At 36.1% G+C, this 22,107-nt stretch overlaps 1 protein-coding gene across 1 annotated transcript; it reads right to left on the bottom strand.

The window, feature by feature from the left end:
- Nucleotides 1-3,962: 3,962 nt before the first annotated feature.
- Nucleotides 3,963-4,652, bottom strand: LOC141607319 (uncharacterized). Its single transcript, XM_074426675.1, has one exon. It carries the CDS (start codon nt 4,650-4,652, stop codon nt 3,963-3,965), a length of 690 nt encoding a protein of 229 aa, XP_074282776.1.
- Nucleotides 4,653-22,107: the final 17,455 nt, after the last annotated feature.

The raw sequence follows: 22,107 nt of genomic DNA, 5'->3' as shown, positions 1-22,107 counted from the left end.
CATGGGTCTAGCCCAAAATGCGAGGCAAAGGTCGGTAAAGTTAAAGAATAATCCTTGTTCATCAATCGGAAATGCAAGAAGGCGACCTTTTGGTTTTGGCGGTGTTTATCAATCCTCAAGGAGCTAAGAAATTCCCAAGTAAGACAGGAATAAGCCTTCTCATGTATATCGTAGAATTTCATATCAGTACCCTCAAATAAATCATGGGTAACACGGTCTATCCCTAATTCTCTCATCGATTGGCGATCAATAAATCGAGTCGGAGTGAGGGGACAGTGTCTTAATAATACAAACTTACCTTTCATAATGACGGAGCTAAACTTGAGGTCCGGGAATGCCGGATTGGGGCTCATGTCGGTAGTCGCGGCCGCCACTAACTCCGCTTGTTGTACTGCCAAATCCCCCTTTCGAACTCTCTTTTTTGGTGCCATGGGTGTATTTGTGAGAGGGTTAGTGAAGGGGATGGATTTTGTGGTGGTTTGTCGGTGTTTTTTGGTGGAATGGAGGTGGTTGGTGGTGATTTGAGGGAGAAAGGGGTAAGTTAGAGGGAGGATTGGGTTGAGTGTCGTGCGAATTGTGAAAGAATGAGGGATGTTTTTTTGTGTTTTTGAACCGTCAGAGTACTCCCAGCCGGTCCAAGAACCGGCCGCCGGTGCCCTAGCTGGGAGTACATGTATATATTTCGTTTTTTTACAAAAACAGGAGAGAACATCCAGCCGGTCCATGGACCGGCCGCCGGTGCCCCGGCTGGGAGAACATCACAAATCCCAATTCTTCTCATGTGTAGTCCCAGCCGGTGGGCCGGCTGCCGGTCTGCCGGTAGGGAACTACATTTCCTCTTTTTCTTCATTTTTTCCTCAATAGCGGTGTTCCCAGCCGGTGGACCGGCTGCCGGCCTGCCAGCTGGGAGACATCTCTCCTTAAATTCTTCAAAATTTCCATCAAAGTTACACCGGCTGCCTGCCTACTGGCTGGGAGTTCCCTTCCTCGTGATTTCTCCAATATGCCCCTACTGTCAAATTACTTCTTTAATTGGCCTCGAATTGCGTGTTTTTGTCTTTCTAAGCCGACTCATCAAGTCGAGAAATTGGCAATTGAAGGTTATGCGCTTGTTCTTCATCAAATCCCAATTTTCTTCACAATGGCATCCCGTCATCAATTAAATAGCCAAGTACAAATGTTCCAAAATTCTCATAACCTATCTATATGCATGTTATATACAAATGGTGGTTCTTGTGGAACTCCACCAAACCATTTCTTGCTCAAGTTTGAGATTAATCATCCCCCAAAGATGGGGCGTCTTCCAAGTCAAGTTCACCTCGGGTCTCAATGGGTTGACCCTCATAAAAGTATTTCACCTGGTGTCCATTTACCTTGAAGCATTCACCTTTGCTATTCTTCAATTTAATTGAGCCATAAGGAAACACGGTCACTACCTCAAAGGGTCCCGGCCATCGGGACCTCAACTTCCCGGGAAACAATTGGAACCGGGAGTTGAAGAGTAGGACCTTGTCTCCTACAACGATTTCTTTCCTTGTGATCTTGGAATCATGCCATTGCTTAGTCCGCTCCTTGTAGAGTTTGGCATTCTCCTAAGCATCCATCCTCAACTCATCAAGCTCATTAAGTTAAAGGAACCGCTTGTTCCCCGTGGCATCTAAATCATAGTTGATCTCCTTAAGAGCCCATCTTTCTCGTTGCTCTAACTCAAGAGGTAGATGACAAGACTTGCCAAAGACCAAGCGATATAGGGTGGTGCCAATTGGGGTCTTGTAAGCGGTCCTTAAGGCCCATAGTACGTCATTGAGTTTGGTGCTCCAATCTTTTCTAGACTTTTTCACAGCCCGCTCTAAAATAGCCTTAATTTGTCGATTTGATACTTCCACTTGCCCATTGGTTTGGGGGTGGTAGGCAAGAGCTACTTTGTGTCGGACGTCATATTTCTTGGGTAAAGCATAGATGGTGGGGTTAATGAAGTGTGACCCACCATCACTTATGACGGCCCGAGGTACTCAAAAGCGGGGGAATATGTACTCCTTGAATAGTTTGGTCACCACTCGTGAATCATTGGTAGGAGCGGCTGTTGCTTCTATCCACTTGGACACGTAATCCACCGCAACCAAAATGTATTGGTTGCCAAATGATGATGGAAACGGTCCCATGAAATCCATACCCCATACATCAAAGAGTTCCACTTCCAAGATATTGTTTAAGGGCATCCCATCACGCCTTCCAATGTTCCCTCTTCTTTGGCAATAATTACATGAATGAACCATGGCATAAGCATCCTTTAATAGGGAGTGCCAATAGAATACACAATGAAGAACCCGATCTTGGGTCCTAGAGGTGGACAAATTCCTTCCCTATGTCGTAGCATGGCAAGCTTGAAGGATTACTTGACCTTCCTCATGAGTGACACATATTCTATAAATCTCATCATTTCATCTCCTATATAGGAATGGATCTTCCCACACATATCTCCTAGACTTATATCTGAACTTCTTCCTAGCTTGGTTGTCGAGTTTCTCGGGGATAAAGTTAGAGCTCAAATAGTTATCAATATCCGCATACCAAGGGTCGGAGTGCGTGATAGATAAGATAGAGTCATCGGGAAACCACTCATAAATGGGAATCCCATCACCAACATCCCTCGTCCCGGGATTCTCTAGTCAACCTTGATAGGTGATCTGCAACAAGATCCCCGGACCCTGGAATATCTTTGATTGTGACATTAAAATATTGCAACAATAATACCAGACGGATCAATCTCGGTTTAGCATCCTTCTTGATTATAAGTTACTTGATGGCGGTGTGATGCGTGTAGACAATGACTTTGGAACATAAGAGGTAAGGCCAGAACTTCTCAAAAGTATACACCACCGCCAACATTTCTTTCTCCGTGGTGGTGTAATTGTATTGAGCATTGTCTAAGGTCTTGTTTATGTATGCTATCACATAGAGCTTTTTGCCGTGCCTTTGACCCAAGACCGCCCCCAATGCAAAGTCACATGCATCACACATCAATTCGAAGGGGAGGTCTCAATTGGGTGGTTGTACTATTGGAGCCGATATCAAGGCTTGCTTGAGCCTACAAAAACTTTCAACATAATATTGATGAAATACAAAGGGAGTGTCCTTAGCCAAAAGTGAGGTGAGGGGTTTAGCGATTTTTGCAAAATCTTTGATAGACCTTCGGTAAAACCCCGCATGACCCAAGAAACTCCTCACACCCTTGACATTTGTGGGTGGGGGAAGTTTCTCAATCACCTCTACCTTTGCTTTGTCAACTTGGATCTACTCCTTAGAAATAACATGCCCTAGAACTACCCCATTTTGCACCATGAAATGACACTTCTCCCAATTCAATTTCAAATTGTACCGGATGCATGTTTGGAGAACAAGGGAGAGATTCTTTAGGCAATCATCAAATGAGGTGTCATGGACATTAAAATCATCCATGAACACCTCCATAGACTTCTCAATATACTCAGAAAAGATAGACATCATGGCCCGTTGAAATGTCCTGGGAGCATTGCAAAGGCAGAACAACATTCTTCGATATGCGAACACACCGTAAAGACAAGTAAAGGTAGTCTTTTTGGAAAAACCCGAAGTACCCGTCAAGAAAGCAAAAATACTCGTGGTTTGCAAGTCTCTCGAGCATTTGGTCAATGAATGGTAAGGGTAAATGATCTTTGATTGAGGCGGAATTAAGCATCCTATAATCAATGCAAATTCTCCATCCAGTGACCGGTCGGGTGGAGATGAGTTCACCGTCCTCATTCTCAACCACGGTCATACCACCCTTTTTGGGGACGATTTGAACCGGGCTAACCCAATCGCTTCCCGACATGAAGTAGATAATTCTGGCCTCAAGAAACTTGTCAACCTCCTTCCGTACCACCTCCTTCAATTTTTCATTTAACCTTCTCATAGGTTGGGCGAAAGGAGAGAATCCATTCTCAAGTGTGATGCGGTGCATGCACACTCAGGGAAGCCATTAGGCCCGCATTGATTATCACAGGGAAGGAGTGTGCCTCATCAAGATAGGCATACTCAAGGGAGGGGGGTAAAGGTTTAAGATCAACCTTTGTAGGGTTCTTACCCTTAACTTCATCCAAGATAGGTGGTAGAACTTCATAATCTTCCTCCAAATGCTCCCCCGAGCACTTGTCCTTAGCTTCTTCAATAGCTTCTTCCAACATGTCTATGGAGTAAACACTTTCAAACATAGGCTGTGACATGGCTCCGATCAAAGAGAATTCAACTACATTCCCTCCCACCTTGAAGGTGAGTTTCCCCTCCTTAACACTAATATTTACATATCCGGTTGTTAGGAAAAGTCTTCCTAGTATAATAGGCGTTTGTTGATCCTCCGAGATGTCAAGCACTACGAAATCCGCCGGGATGTAGAAGTTGCCAACCTTAACCGGCATGTCCTCAATCACACCCATCGGTCTTTGTACTGATCTATCGGCTAGTTGTAATGTCATGGAGGTAGGAATCATGTCATGTAACCCAACTTTGCTCGCAATGGGGAGAGGTAGTATGATAACACTAGCACCAAGATCACAAAGTGCCCTCTTAATGCTCACGTTACCCACCGTGTAAGGGATGGAAAAACTACCAGGATCTTCTAGTTTCTCTGGCATGGGATTGAGTAAGATCGCACTACATTACCCTCTAAGAGAAACTAGACCATCTCCTCCAATGCTTCTCTTCTTGGTTAACACATTCTTCAAGAATTTTGTGTAGAGCGGCATTTGCGTCACTACCTCGGTGATAGGTAATGAGACTTCAAGTTTCTTCAACATGTCCAAGAATTTGGAGAACTTCCTCTCCTCGTTCATGACTCTACTTCTATTAGGAAATGAAATTGGAGGGTTATTGGCCTTTTCGGGGGTTGAAGCTTGTTTTATGTTAGCTACTTCACTTGCTTCTTTTCCTTTCCCTTGGTCTCTTTCAACCACTCTTTCTTGGTCTCTATCAACCACTATCTCCTCCAAAACAAAGTTCTCATCATCTTCAATATAGTCACTCAACTTTCCTTTTTTAGTGTTGTCCACTCTACTTGTTGGCGAGGGAGGTAGACTCTCACCACCATCCCTCATCATATCTATCTTTCTCTTTGCTTCATGGTCCTTTTAGGGGTCCTCCAAATATTTCTCACTCCTCAAGGTCACCACATGAGCTTGTTTGTGTGGTGGTGGTCCATCCCTATGATGAGAGCCTTGAGGAGGCAATGAGTGAGGAGCTCTTTGTGAAGAGGAGGGATTTTGGTTGGCCATATATGAATCAAATGTCCTTTGATGTTCTTGGACATTTGAAAGTTCGGTCTTCAAACTTTTAAATTGATTGTCAACCTTGGCATCCATTTCCCTTAACAATTTCTCAAGAGAAGAGGTAGGGTTGGGTGATTCTATGTATTGTTGTTGATTTTGTGGAGGTTGGTAGGAATGTTGTTGTTGTTAATACCCCTGTTGGTATCCTTGTTGTTGGTTGAATGGTTGTTGAGATGGTTGGTTTTATTGATATCCTTGTTGTTGGTATATTTGTTTTGGTTTTGGTTGTGGTAGTTGTCTCTTTGATGAGGTGGGATGTAGTTTGGATTGTCATGTTACCTTTGACCTCCGTAGTTGGAGCCTTGGCCTTGGTGTTGATTGTATTGCCTAGAATGTTCGGGTTTTGGTGGAGGCATGCATTGAGCTTGTTGATATTTGGGGTCCAATTGTTGCCCCGCATAAGAGAGCTTCTGGTCTTGATTAGGAAAGGCATGTTAGAAGGTCTCATGGCATTGGTAAGAGACCCTCGGTGCACCTTGCCCTTTAAGAGCAAAGCAATCTTGTTTGTCATCTTCTGGTATAGATGAACAATACTCAATGGTATACCCCACTCCGCCACAATAATCGCAATGCATTTGAGGAGGATAGTGCATAGGTGGAGACTTAGGTTCTTGGACATAATAAACCTTGGAGTGGCTAGTTCCACCCTCATTGGCATGCTTTGAATCCCCATGATTCTTCCTCATTTTGAAAGAATATACGAATGTCTGTTCTCTGATTTCGAAGGTTGGTGTTGCATATAAATTAAATGGGAAATTGTACTGTCTTGCTTGTTTTTCATCAGAGTACTTTAAACAACTTATTCTCAATGTCTAGAAGCAAAAGTCAACACAAATTATGGGAAAACGTAAAGGTTGGACAATTGGACATCTAATTCTATTCCTTATTCTATAACGTATTCTAATGAAAAAGAAATATAAAATAAAGTAAACATGTAAAATATCAAAATGAATGGATAGTAATGATATTTTATAACTGAATTTTACATATTATCTTTAGTCAATTAGAGACGATATGAATAATGCGTAGAAAGCACTCCGTTAAAATACAACTTATGTTTGTCTTACTAATTAGGCTAAAATTACAAGTTTACTTTCTTAAATTCAATGGAGTTTGTTAAACTTTTTCAGCAAATACATTTACAATTCTTGTCGATTCGTCAGTCTTGCAACAGCTTTATTGTAAATTCAATTGATTTCAGACGTATTGGCAAAAATATTATTGAAATGATTTTTGTATAACGAAAAACCTAAGTGATATACTTAAACCATTAGCAAGGAGTTGATGACATGTCACTTATACAAATAAAATTATAGAATAAATACGTATTCAATATTTTTTAAATAAATTTTATGTGACAAATTTTTGAGAGGACACACGAGAAAATGTATCTGTTCAACAATGACCTAATTCTAGTTTCATTTCTATATCTCTTGTCAATTAGAGGCATCTCTATAACTCTTGTTTTTTATGAACTTTTATGTGAGGAGCTTTAATGTCCATGCCAATGAATTACAAATAAATAAGGATACACAATTTGTCTTATTATACTTCTTCCATTTTGTTAATTATCACCTCAGTTGCTTGTGCGCAATAATTCAAATTAAGAAAAGACAAAAACCAATTGAAAATAAAAAGAAAACGTTTGTAATTGGTGGAATAATGTGAGAATTTTACCCTTAATGGATGACATTTAATTTGTAATTTAAAAAAAAAAGTTATAAGGAGCATTTGGTAAAAGCAAATCCCAAAGAAGAAATAAAAGAAAAAGGGTGATAATATAAAAATGGACAAAAAAAAAGTGGGATGATAATTAAAAAAAATCAGCAACTCTCCTATAAGATCGTCCTATAGCATATGACTGACCCAATAGGAGAAAGTCCAAGCACAAGTCATTACTATATCAAGCTTTTTATTTTATTTTGATAATTTATAACTTATTTTGACAACTAACATATTTAAATATGTATATTATCAACTAATAATATTAAGTTATTAAAATAAAAAAAAATATTTTATATTTTTACTAAGTAATTTTGATGCGCCTCATATTATTGGGCTGGTCTTACCTAAATTTAAGTCTTACTCAACAATTTGTGTTAAAAAATATTCGTAACAATTGATTTAGGAGAAAAGAAAAATATATACAAATTATTACAAAAAAAATAAACATTTTTCGAATAAATATTAAGAGTGCTAGAAGAAAATATTTGATGGAAAAAAAACGATTTAAAAGCTTGAAAGCATTCAAAGTTAAAACAATGGATTGGAGAATGATCATCGGATTCTAACCAAAAACCATGCAAAATATTTACCTTTATTCGTATTAAAAGATCCAATTTATATCCTTGGAGCATATATACTTCAACACTTCCATTAAGACATTTGATTTATAATTTGTTTGTCGACTAAAATATTTGATTTATAACCTGTTTGACAAAATACAAGTTGAAGAGTACATGAAAAACTAAGAAAGTGCATGAAAGGGTGTAAGACAATTTAGTACAATTTACAAAATTTGTCAATTAATATTCCAAGGGTTAGAATATATAATGTAACGTTTCACCAATAATTAGAGATTCATACTACAGTTTTATAATGCGCATACAGCCATACACAATAAGAATAACAATAAAAATAGTAATAGTAATAATAATAACAATAACAATAGTAATAGTAATAATAATCAAATAGAAAGCCATGAAGAGAGAGAGAGCGCCTTCTCTCTACGATCTTGCGATTTTACTTCAAACCCTAGAATACTTGATTTCTTTTTCTTTCTGATCCGATTTTCCTAAATTTTTCTTTCAATTTTTCTTTTTTGTTCATAGCAAGACCTCGGGGGAGAGCTCGTGGGCGTCCGGTGTTGCATCAAACAGTGGTGGATGCTCAACATGTGGTTTCTGATGCTGATTCAGGTGATGTTGTTTGTACTCCTTTTGTGGTTAATGAGTTGGTTGATTCTGTCGTTCGTAGTCACAGACGCCCTAAGACCTATAACTCGATTATTAGTTCTCTTCGTGAGTCAGGGGATACTTTGGTTGAGGAAATAGAACCTAACTTTGAGGCTCCTCCCCAGGATAAGCCATCCTTTGAGCTTAGCTTGGGGATTGGCGCTAAAACTGGTGTTGTTCCTGCTATGACTGCGATCCCTGTAGCTGTTCCTGCTACTACTGTGGCGGGGACGGGGTGGAACAAAGTGGTTAAGCCAAAAGTTGGAATGAGTCTCCATTACTGTCAATACAGCGCAGACTCAACTGAGATAGATGTCACTGAGGATGATGTGGAGGGTGAATTGCGTTTTTGGAAATACACTTTAATAGGTAATGTTCTAGGTGCTCGACCTACTGTGGCTCAAATGCAGGCTTATGTCTATAAGAGTTGGAATCATGTGTCAATGCCTGCAGTTCTTTATTTCAGGAGAGGATGGTTCTCTTTTAGATTCACTAGTGTCGAGGACATGGAAGAGGTTTTGAAGGGTGGTCCCTGACTCCCTGGTCTTTAGGCAGTAACTCTCTGGCCCTAAAGCAATGGACTCCCAACTTCTCCATGGAAATGGACAAGCTGTCTGTGGTTCCTATCTGGATACTCTTCCCAGAGTTGGTGTTCAAGATTAGAGAAGAAATCGTCAATCTTACTTTGGGATTTCGGATCAAAAGCGCACCAATAAATTCACCTATTTGTTAGTTCTTGAGCTTCCTTATAATGGATGAACAAAGGTTCAAATTAGAACCTCTCCCAAAAGCTTATACCCAAGGTGTTACTCTTAATAATTAATAGTATTATGAACTAGTAATATTATTAATCTAGCTTAAAAATGACCCAAAATATTATTTTTGTTTCTCTTGTTTCGGTAAGGAGAGGGAGGAATTATAGAGTATTTTCTCTCATAAACTTCTCTAAGTTTTTATATGTATGGAATGAATAATAATACACTACATTATAGTGGTGTATTTTGGAAGAATAAGAGTGAAAACCCTTGGCTTCCTCTCTTGTCCAAAACCGGGTGGGGTGGGAATCACAAGGCCAATGCAAGGCCATTGCTTCTACCCACAAAATGTAGGCATGTAAGGCTATATAAAAATGTAATCATTGTGTTTGATTTAAAATAAAACACAATAAAACCCTACTACTCACCCATTATTTCGGTACACTTATATAAAATGGAGGAGTCCATTTTATTTTGTGATTTTGTCAATATGTCACATGTAACATATTACATGACATCATATATATATATAGAATGTATTTTTAACAATTAAAAATCAACATATTAATAAAAGTATGTCATATACAAAAATTGACTAGTAATTCGTAATTACTTGTACCAAAACGGTTTATCAATTATAAATCACAACGTCTTGTATTTATAATAAAATATTCATTCAGTTTCAATTGTTTCGTAAACAATAATTTAATCTAAGTAATGAAACAATTTGATTACTTAGACCGTATCTTATTTAATCGAATTACAATAAGACACGTCAGTTATACTCACAAAATCGTCCGTCAATTTTAAGCAATTTAATCAACCCGTATCGACATACGATTAATTAAATAATCAATTAAGAGCGTCACCCTTTAGGTATGACCTAAGGGGATCAACTGATCACCACCGTCGCACGACAGTAATGTCAAACTTTAGTCAGCCAATCATTACCGATATGTGTGGACCAGTTGACTGTAAAATATTACTTCCCACATGCATTCTTAAATATGAGATTTAAACATGTGATCATTATGATCGACAGTTGTGATCGCATTATTGTCGGAAGACACTTATTCCAACAATCTCCCACTTGTCCTCGACAAGTGTGCGTCACCAATTCTCTTGTCCTATTACTATCTCCCACTCAATGCAAGGTGTCTTTCGGGTCGTACTTGCAAGTGATCATATCGAGAGTGGTTTCCTCGATCTGGAGAATAACGGATTGACCGAAATTATCTACCATAGATACCTTCCGAGCGTGGCCACGCATTTCCAGTTCATTACTCCTCGAGTGGCCCTGAGATATTGTTTTAACCCTGACAAGGGGTGGACAATTCCTATCGCACTATTCCCTTCGATTAGCCACAGGCATCATAATCCAAAATATGCCCATTTGACCCCATTTACGAAGGTCGTAGTAACATAAATCAAAGTTAATCTGAAACTGTGCCACCTTAGGCGAACAGTCTTTAGTCAAAGAATTGACTCATTAGAATACTATAGTAGCTCTCGCCACGACCAGGCTATATAAATTTGCCAGAACTCTATAAGCGGTCATTAGCCCGACAAAGTGTTCCTAACAGTCTGCCTATGTGATCGACTAGTCATCTCACATGACTCCATGGCACTTGAACTTGCCATCAATCGCATCATACTCTAGTCACTTCAAGACGTCACCTCATGTAAGTGACTATGGGCGAATACAATGTTAATCCGTTTTCACTTTAACGGGGTTCAATTGTCTCTACAACTCGTTTGGATGTAACAAAGTATAAGGTGAGTTAATAATAACTCAAACGACAAATGTGGACAGCACATTCGGGTAGTCAATACCATATTACCACCTTGTGATGTATATTGTAAGTGTGTAAACACTAGTCATTTGCAACATGAGTTTAACACACCATGTCTCCATGTGTTCAAACTCTTGAATTGCATTTTCTTTTATTTTCATGTTTGTCTTACATAGCATGAATCTCACCAAGTACATATCTAGTTTCCCAAACTAGGTTTTAGGTTCTTTATTTTGAGAGAACTTTCTTGTTGTTTATCACATAACAAACGAATTATTGTGGACGACATAACTTGCACTAGTCAAGTGTTCTTCCAACTCATAATGTACCAGGTATATATTTTGTAGGATCTTGCAACAATTGTCAAGATGATTAGCCTAGCACTTCTCATAAGTCCTAGCAAATTTGAAAATACTAGTTTTGAGTAACTTCTTACTATAACCAAGTATCTTTTCAAATTTCTTATTTCTCCTTTTAGCTTAATTAGCTTTGGATTTTCATAAATCCTTACGCGTTTTCGAAACTTCAATATGTGCAACTTCTTGTCACATAACAGAGTGTTCTATCAAACACTAGAATAGCTCATTAGTTCTCCTCGAGAATTTATGACGATTCTTATATGGCTTACCAATGACTCATCATGCTCTTAAGCATATGATTCATTATAGGACATGTGTATGATTATTCTAATGGCGGAAACATTAGTAATCTTTAATCATGTAATCAACCATTCTTAGGTTCAATGAATGACCGTGACTGCTTATGGTAATTCCATTTTCATCGATATGAATAACCTACATTTCTCGTTGATTTGATGTGCATATCTCAATGCCTATCCAACATCCCATGTTGTGATTGGATTCATCTTAGTCCATTTTCATCCAGAATTGAAAACTCAAATACTTATTTGTGAAAGACAGTACTAGCTCGTCATTCTCAATGAGTAATGAGTTATAAATTTTACAAGATGATTGCTCCCACTAAATTTCATGTCTTCACATGATAATTTCAAACTCCCACTCAATTCCACATGTTTCGTTTTTGACTACTCAATTGAAACATTTCAAGAATTGAAATCAATTTTGCTTTGCCAAGTTATTAAGATAAAACCATATATGTTTCCAACATATCTTTTCAAAATACCTATTTTGAAAAGGTTTCAATCTTAAACTTATGGAAAGAGATTTTAATCTCTAACTCATTCATTTTTATAATGATGCGTAGCAATGTCATTACTTAAATGTGAAATCCCATTTAATACACGTCCTTCTCAAAATACCCTTTTCGGAAGGAGGTTTAACCATTTCATTTTCATAATGAGGTTAAGTAACGACACTAGCGTGGTTAACAATTAACTTAGCTCTTGTAGACATCGGCATATCTTTCTTTGCAACTTTTAATCATAAATCTCATTTATATTCAAGGATGCAACTTTGTTTCATTTAGGCTCATAAGTAAATATCAATTTTGAAATTCTATTTATATCTAGGTCATAAACTAGCAAAATCTCTTGTTGAGACTTTTCTTTAGTCATTTTCTTTCAAGAACTTTCTTTTGGTCTCCTCGTGTAGTTATCTTAAGAACATATTCTTTCGATTACTTCACTTGGTCTCTTTTGTTATGTAGATCTCATCTTTTCATGTATACTATCTATTTTGGTATACAAATCATTCTTTCTTTCGTAGATCTCATTTACTCAAGCATACAAATTATTCTTTGTATTCTTTGTGTCTTCATTTTTCTCCCACTCTTTCTTTAGAATAAATACACTAGATATTCAAAGATAGCTTATGAGACACAAATAATGATTTTGAAGTAGAAGGAGGACTATCTCATAGATTGACTAATAGATTTTAGATTTGATGAGTGTACTTAGTAATTGACATTCCTTTAGGAGAGTTCATCAACTCAACATCACTTTATAATTGATCATACACAAGTTTCAAGCTTGCATTGTGGACATATAATGAATCCTATCATTATAATTGTCTATTGGTTCACTTTAAGTAGATGTTCATATGTTTCTATGTGCAAGCATATAAAGACGAATTTTTAGAACAAACAAATACGATAAAAGGGGTGACTTGGATTGCAAGCCAAGCCACCAAAATCCAAAATACAACAATTGTTTAAAAGGATCACACATTTCCATTTCGAACACGGAAATCAAAATAGTTCTAAAATCCATAACATTAAAATAAAGACAATAATAAAAGCCAAGCTTCATTGGTAGCTACTCCTAGCTCCTTCATGATTTCTTAAGCTTGTTTCTCTTTTCCCTTGTCTTTGCTTGGAGGAGGCCCTATTTACAATAAAAAGGGGATACATTATCACAACTTGTATCAAAATACCATAGTTGAATTAGAAACATAAAAGAAGGGATAGTCATTTACCTACTGGAGTGATCTTTCCAGCTTTGATGTCACCAAGATACTTGGAACAATTCCTCTTCCAATGTCCAACACCATTACAATAATGGCATTTATGAAGAGGACCCTTCTTGGGTTTGGAAGTTCTAGCTTCAAAAGTCCTAGCCTTGGTGTTCATGGGAGCTTGCCTCTTACTCTTTTTCCCATTCTTCTTAAACTTCCCCTTGCTCTTAGTGCTTATATTTAGCACATCCTTAGGTGGGCTAACATTTAGCCTCATGTCTCTTTCGGCTTGCACAAGTAACTTGTGCAACTCCTTAAGAGACACGTTCTTGTCTTGCATATTGAAATTCACCCGGAATGCACATATGCTTTGACTTTGGATAAGGAGTGAAGAATCCTATCAACAATGAGCTCCTTGGGGATTTCAACCTTTTGAATTTTCAATGTCTCGACTAGCTCCAACAATTTGAGCATGTGAGGGCTAACCTTTTGGCCCTCCTTGAAATCGAGATTAAAGAATGCCGAGGCCGCCTCATATTGGACGATCCTCGGTGTTTGTGAGAACATTGTCACAAGTTTGGAATAAATTTCATAAGCGGTGCCCATTTTGAAGGCTCTCCTTTGGAGATCCACCTCCATCGCAAAAATTAACACATTTTTAATTGCGGCGGATTCCTTATGGTAAGCTTCATAGGCTTCCCTTGTTGCGGCACTCGACCTAGCATTAGGTTCGGGTGGAGAGGCCTCCATAAGGTAACGAACCTTATCGTCACCTTGGGCGGCTAGCTTGAGTTGTGCATCCCAATCGGAAAAGTTTGACCCATTCTTTTCAAGTTTACAACGATCCATGAAGGATCGAAGCCATGAAACATTAGTGAGAGCGTGAGCGTTGTTGTTTGGTGCGGCCATTTGTTATGAGAAATAAAAGTGGTCTACAAAACAAAAATAAAAGGAATAAAACACTTGTCGTTTTTAAAATAATAATAATAATACTCGTAAATTTTAATTTAAACAAGTTTTATTGCATTTATCTAGTGACCTCTACCCAACTTTGATAAATGATTCCAAGACCCAAATTCATATCAACTTGGGCACGCTTTGGCGATACATCCCTTATCAATATAACTCGGTGGATTAACCCTTTAATCGATTCTACTTTTAGAACTCTTGGTTGATAAAATTACATTAATTTTTATCTTTAGCCCAAAACACATCCGGCTATGGTCGAGAATACTTTTGTTGAGTACAACCCAAATTTCGAATAAATGTGTCCATGATCCAAATTCACATTAACTTGGGCACGCTTTGGCGATACAACCCTCATCAACATGAATTCGGTGGATAGACATTTATCACCCACTTCCCCTACGTAACAAGGTTTGTACCCCGGTTTGACCGAGCGCACTCCCTCACGAAATAGGTTTTCATGGTTTCTAATTTTTGGTAAGGCTAAGTCTCAATTGTTTATTTAGCAAGAGGTCATATCAATTTATTATCTATCACATTTTAAGTGAACTAAAGCGGTGAACTACGATAATTGTAATTGACACGGTCGATAAACTCGATTTAAAAATGCATGTTTAGTTATGGCGATTTAGTGATGCATGCAACATATAAATAAAATGCAAAGTATTAAAATAAAATCCTAGTATGGCCTTCCTAAAATAGTAAATTTAATAAACTATTACAAATGCGGAAACCAACTCCTTTGGTCCCTTGAACTTCGGTCTTGGCACGCAAAACGAGGCAACACCGTCTTCTTCGGGAACTCCGGGAAATTACAAAATAAATTACATAATTTCCTATTATACATTTGTAATAAAAATTAAATAACTATTAAATTACAAATTGGTGATACGAGATCACAAAATTACAACCGAATCAATATTCCCATACATTTCGGGTAATATCGACTAAAAACTAAGGCCATACTAAGTAAAATTACATAATTCAAAATTATATAAACCAAAATTATGACAATCATAAATAAAATGCGGTATTTATAATATGTATGAACATGCCAAATTTTAAGCTAAATCGCCTTTAAAGAGCCAATATCGTATATTAATCGGTTTTTACGGATTTGCGTGATTTAACTTATTAAATCACAATATGTTACATAAACTCATATTTATGTTCAAGTTAATTATCCTAACTCACTTAGGACTCAAAATTTAGTCTTCACTAACACTTTGACAATAATTCAACTTGATTTGATAATATTGTTCATTATGGACTTAAAATTACAATTTTATAACATAAACTTCAAATTAAATCAAAATAATTTCAAATAATTTCAAAATTTAAAATTCAAACTTATGAACATTCTGGAAAAATACCATGACTCTCATAATATTCAATACTTAGGTTAAATATTTCAAAAAATTATCGAGAAAAACAATGTTGCGGTTTATCGGTTTTAACAAATATGACCATTAAAATATGAGAAAATTTATTTTCATCAATTTTTCACTTTTAGATCTGAAATATATGATAAAATGCAACATGTGACATTTTTCTTTAGTCATGAAGTATGTTTTAGCATTATAACTAATTATAGTTACTATTTATGTGATTTTTCATCAAAAATTCATAAATCATGCAAAAAGACTTCACTATATCCAAACATTTTACACATATCTTGTAAAATTGCATGTGACAACATACTAAAATTTCATGATTAAATTCGAAATATAACTCATATTAACCTATTTACACATTTAAATACGATTTTAACTTATAAAATTCATATTTCGAGCAAAACAACTTATTTTAATATGAAAACTTACAGGCCATCAGTATGTATTACATGTGAAAACATATCCAAAAACCACTGGAAAATTCGAAGTTTTCGTAATTTTCGTCCAAAAATGACATTTATATATACAAAATCACATTTTTATGACATAAATTAACAAAATGAACAATATAATTCATAAATGAACCAGAATATCCCAAATATATTTTAGGACCAGAAATTTTAACATGCAAAGTGATTTTGTGATATATCATAATAAACACAAAATTACAAGTTTTGTTTGTTAATAAGATTAACTCGGAAAAACAATAAACCGATTTGCATGCAAACAACCTAAGGCTCTGATACCACTTGTTGGGATTCATTAATTCCATTTCTATACATTTCATAGAAATGTGATTATTTAGTAATAAAATAATAACTAGATCTTATGCATGCAAACTAAGAACAAGATTAGAGAAGAAATCGTCAATCTTACTTTGGGATTTCGGATCAAAAGGGCACCAACAAATTCACCTATTTGTTAGTTCTTGAGCTTCATTATAATGGATGAACAAAGGTTCAAATTAGAACCTCTCCCAAAAGCTTATACCCAAGGTGTTACTCTTAATAATTAATAATATTATGAACTAGTAATATTATTAATCTAGCTTAAAAATGACCCAAAATATTATTTCTGTCTCTCTTGTTTTGGTAAGGAGAGGGAGGAATTATAGAGTATTTTCTCTCTTAAACGTCTCTAAGTTTTTATGTGTATGGAATGAATAATAATACACTACATTATAGTGGTGTATTTTGGAAGAATAAGAGTGAAAACCCTTGGCTTCCTCTCTTGTCCAAAACCGGGTGGGGTGGGAATCACAAGGCCAATGCATGGCCATTGCTTCTACCCACAAAATGTAGGCATGTAAGGCTATATAAAAATGTAATCATTGTGTTTGATTTAAAATAAAACACAATAAAACCCTACTACTCACCCATTATTTCGGTACATTTATATAAAATGGAGGAGTCCATTTTATTTTGTGATTTTGTCAATATGTCACATGTAACATATTACATGACATCATATATATAAAATGTATTTTTAACAATTAAAAATCAACATATTAATAAAAATATGTCATATACAAAAATCGACTAGTAATTCGTAATTACTTGTACCAAAACGGTTTATCAATTATAAATCACAACGTTTTGTATTTATAATAAAATATTCATTCAGTTTCAATTGTTTCGTAAACAATAATTTAATCTAAGTAATGAAACAATTTGATTACTTAGACCGTATCTTATTTAATCGAATTACAATAAGACACGTCAGTTATACTCACAAAATCGTCCGTCAATTTTAAGAAATTTAATCAACCCGTATCGACATACGATTAATTAAATAATCAATTAAGAGTGTCACCCTTTAGGTATGACCTAAGGGGATCAACTGATCACCACCGTCGCACGACAGTAATGTCAAACTCTAGTCAGCCAATCATTACCGATATGTGTGGACCAGTTGACTGTAAAATATTACTTCCCACATGTATTTTTAAATATCAGATTAAAACATGTGATCATTTTGATCGACAGTTGTGATCGCATTATTGTCGGAGGACACTTATTCCAACAGTTGGACCATGTACTATGGTCTGATGTTGTGTTAAGCAAGCTTGCTAGTAAGGTAGGCCAACCTCTATATGCTGACTTGACCACTACATGTAAGGCACGGTTATCTTTTACAAGAGTAATGGTGAGGCGTATTTAGCTTCTGAGCTGCCTGAGCAGGTTATCATTAATACTCCATATCATGGCCAAATAGTTCAGAAAATCATCTATGAATGGAAGCCTTTCTATTGTCATTGTTGTGGTAAGCTTGGTCACACTGAAAATTTCTGCAAGCTAAATAAGGATAAGGTGGTTGCACAGCCTGTTTGGAAGAAGAAGGCTCTTGTTCAGGACACTGCAACAGCTGCCCCTGCCAAGGTGCCTACTGCAGCTGCCCCTGCTAAGGATCTTAATACTGGTGGTACTAGCACTAGCAAAGCAGGCTCATCTAAAGCAAGAGGGAGAAACCCAGTTGGAGCTTAGCACCAAAGCTCTACTGGAAGTGTTGGGCAACAGGTTGCTGAGTCTTCAACAGTGATTTCTGTGCAAAATGATTATTCTGTTCTTGATGCTGATGAGGAAGTGTTGTTACCTCTGGAGGATAATAATCAGAGTTTGGTGGCTGATATTGATCCCAAACCCCCTGAAGTTCCTGATGATAGCATCTTGGAACATTAGAGGACTTAATGATAGCACTAAACAGTTGGAGGTTAGTAGGTTTTTAGTTGAGAATAAGCTAGATATTCTTGGCTTGGTTGAGACACATGTCAAGGAGCATAAAGAGAAGTCAATAATGTCTCATTTTCCTTACTATGGTATTATCAGCAATAAAGCACAGGGTAGGATTTGGCTGTATTATAATCCTGTTACTGTTGCTATTAGCAATGTAATCCTCCATGAACAACTTATCCACTGTGATGTCTGGTTCAAGGCTACTAATCAAGCCATTGCTCTAACTTGTGTATATGGATTGAATGACCCTACAGCAAGGGTAGCTCTATGGGATAAGCTTACTGAGATCTCATAAACTACCTCTGCCTGGGCTGTAATGGGAGATTTCAATGTTGTTAGAAGCTTGAGTGAACGGGAGGGCCCTAATCCTCCAGCTACTCAGGATATCCTGGCTTTCAATGCTTGTTTGGCTAAGTGTTATTTAGATGACATACATAGCATGGGGTCTGAATTTACTTGGTCTAATAAGCAGGGGTCAGACACAAGAACCTGGGCTAGATTAGATAGAGTCTTGGTAAACCCTGCTTGGCTTACCATGTTCCCTGCTTCATATGCTCTAAGTATGCCCCCTGGCCCTTATGATCATTCTCCTTTGATGGTGTCTCTGGCTCCTGCTAATCCTGTTAAAAGGAGATTTAGCTTTTTGAATGCTTGGCAAGATCATCCTAATTACCAGGAACTTATCCAAAGTGCCTGGAACACACCTTGCTATATAACTCCCATGTATCAGTTGTTTCTAAAACTCAAAAGTGTGAAGAATTTCCTACAGCAGTTGCATAAAAGGAGCTTTTTTAATATCACAGAAAGGGTTCCGGCTCTTAGAGGGCAACTGGAGGATTGTCAGACTGAGCTACAAACTGATTTATTTTCTCCTCTTCTGATTGAAAAAGAGAAACATCTAGCTGGTCAATATGTTAAACTTTGTAAGACTGAAGTGGATATCCTATTTCAGAAGGCCAAGGTGAACAACATAAAGAAAGGGAATTGCTCTTCAAGTTTCTTTTTCTCTAAACTTGCTATTAGGAGGCATCAAAGTACCATTGGTATGATTAATGATAAAGATGGCATTACTAGATATGGAATTGATAATGTTAATGTTGTTGCATTTGTGGATTACTATACTAGTCTTTTGGGGAGGAAAATTGATGTTACACCCATAAGTGACATAGTTTTCTCTTCTGGCCCTGGGGTTTCAGAAGAGGCAGAGGTTAAGCTCATTGCTCCAGTAACAAGAGAAGAGATTAGGAAAGCTTTGTTCAGCATTTCTCCTAATAAGAGCCCTGGTCAGGATGGTTTTTCATCTGGTTTTTCAAGAAAGACTGGGATACTGTTAGGGATACTTTTTGTGCTGCTATGGAGAAGTTCTTTAGAAAAGGCAGACTGATGAGAAAATTTAACACCACTCTTGGATAAAAATGATTTATAGGATTGTTGTAATATTTATATAAGGAAATTTTTGTAATTAATTATCTAATTAATTTATAGAATTTATTTGAGAGAAGAATAAGGTTTTGTGAACTAAGGGGGAGATAAAAAAAAATTATGGTAAAATAAATACAAAGTATATTAATTGTGAGGAAAAACAAAAAGACCTTCTATTAAATAAAAGAAATAAAAGTTAAATGAATAGGTAGATTGATACCAAATTTAAGAGAGGAAAATTAAATGTTTGTATTAATTTGTGTTTTTGTGTGTGCAACTAATATATTTTATTTTGTTAGTATCTATAAGCATGTAACACATGATATTTAGAGATTACTTCTAGTTAGATAATAAAGTAATTAATATAAGTGAATTACTATTAACCAATAGAAAAATTACACGTGGATTAAAAATTAAATGTTTTAAGTAGCCTTTTAACAATATTCAAGTCAAAAGAAAATTACAAAGATATTCTATAACCATTATTTCTAGATTTCATGCAATGTTATTGATATGTGAGTATATGATCCTCCTACAATTTCAATACAAACAAAAAAATAATAACTAAATAAGATTATAAATATTAATTAATTCAAAATATAATACGAATAAAAAAAATTAAATAATTCATTTGGTTATATATATGCATACTTTACCTACCAACTTTTAGACAAAAATAAAAAATAGGACTGTTGTAATATTTATGTAAGGAAATTTTTGTAATTAATTATCTAATTAATTTCAAGAATTTATTTGAGAGAAGAAGAATGTTTTGTGAACTAAGAGGGAGATAAAAAATTATGGTAACATAAATACAAAGTATAATAATTGTGAGCAAAAATAAAAAGACAATCTATTAAATAAAATAAATAAAAGTTAAATGAATAGGTTAGATTGATACAAATTTATGAAAGGAAAATAAAGAGTTTGTATTAATTTGCTTTTTTGTGTTTGCAACTAATATTTTTTATTTTGTTAGTATTTATAAATAACACATGATATTTAGAGATTATTTCTAGTTAGATAATCAAGTAATTAATATAAGTGAATTATTACTAACCTATAGAAAAATTACATGTGGATTAAACTTAAATGCTTTAAGTAGCCTTTTAATAATATTGTATAGATTAAATAATAAAAGTGAAATGGAGAAGGGCTCATTTAAATTCACCATGAACACAAAATTATAAATATAATTATTTTAGTTTTACTTACTAAATATATTGCTAAACAATGCAATTTTCTTTTTTTTTCCAAAAACGTATTCTTTACGTGAAATAATTTCATGAACTAAATACATGATATTATTACCCTTTTAAAATTCTATGATTATTGTTTAATTTCATTTAAGTATTTACAGAATTTGTTTGTAAATTACTTAAATTAAATAAATATTTTCTTTTCCATATATTTTATATTTTTCTAAGAATATATTTTATATGATCTTTAATACTCATTTGTCGATTAATTAGTTTTTTAAAACATTTTCTATATACAACAAAGTTATAACATATATTTTTTTGGGTTATTTAACAAGAATACTCCAAACTATCGGTCACCTTCTCAAAATACTCCGTACTTTAACTTAACTCACAATAAACCAAACTATTGACCGTATCATCTCGTATCATACCGGAGACGTTTTTAACCTGTAAAATCAGGTCAAAAGTTAGAGTGAATCCCATCACCACCAGTGCACCACTACATCACCCTCTCAACTTCAGCCTTCTCTCATTTACACCATTTTCAACCACCCTTGACCACCGCGACCACCACCATCCCGTCGACATATTCTGCCCACACTCCTATCTCGGATCACCACAAGAGCCGCCTCTCCACCTGAGTCACTCCCTCAATCGAACTACCATAAACCCCCCGTGAACACTAATATCAACCCCAGCGGCACCGAACTCTTCCCAGAATTAACCCCAATTGATGTCATTTTCCAGTGAACCCGAGCTAGGCTTCTCCGCTGTTTCAATTGATATTTTCCAGAAACCCTAGATCCCCAAATCGATTTGGCCATAAATATTAATTGAGTGTATCAGGGGTTAGGCCTTCCTTCTCGCGTTGTGGGCTAACGTCAACCTTTCTTTCGCCTTTCCTTTCGAATCGGACAAAGTTTCTGTTGCTGCTTAAGGACTTTTAAAAGTGACAGCAGGTGGTTGCTTTCTTTAGAGCTTGTTTAAAATCATGCTCATACGAAAAAGCTGGCTTTTATGATAATGATGTGATGAAAGTCCAAGGTTTAGGCAGGCCATGTTGTGAGGTGGTCATTGTGATGGTACTGCGTTGGGATTAGGTGGCCAGTGAGTTGCGGGTAGGTGGTTATGGGTGGATGGAGACGGTTGTGGTGAGTGTTGGTTATGTGGAGAAT

This window comes from Silene latifolia, chromosome 10 (genome assembly GCF_048544455.1).
Source record: "Silene latifolia isolate original U9 population chromosome 10, ASM4854445v1, whole genome shotgun sequence".
NCBI classification, from domain to species: Eukaryota; Viridiplantae; Streptophyta; class Magnoliopsida; order Caryophyllales; family Caryophyllaceae; genus Silene; species Silene latifolia.
This window is presented reverse-complemented; position numbering and strand designations above follow the sequence as displayed.

Coding starts and splice junctions, on each gene's coding strand:
- LOC141607319 (XM_074426675.1), bottom strand. CDS start 4,652: ATGCCAGAGAAACTAGAAGATCCTGGTAGTTTTTCCATCCCTTACACG.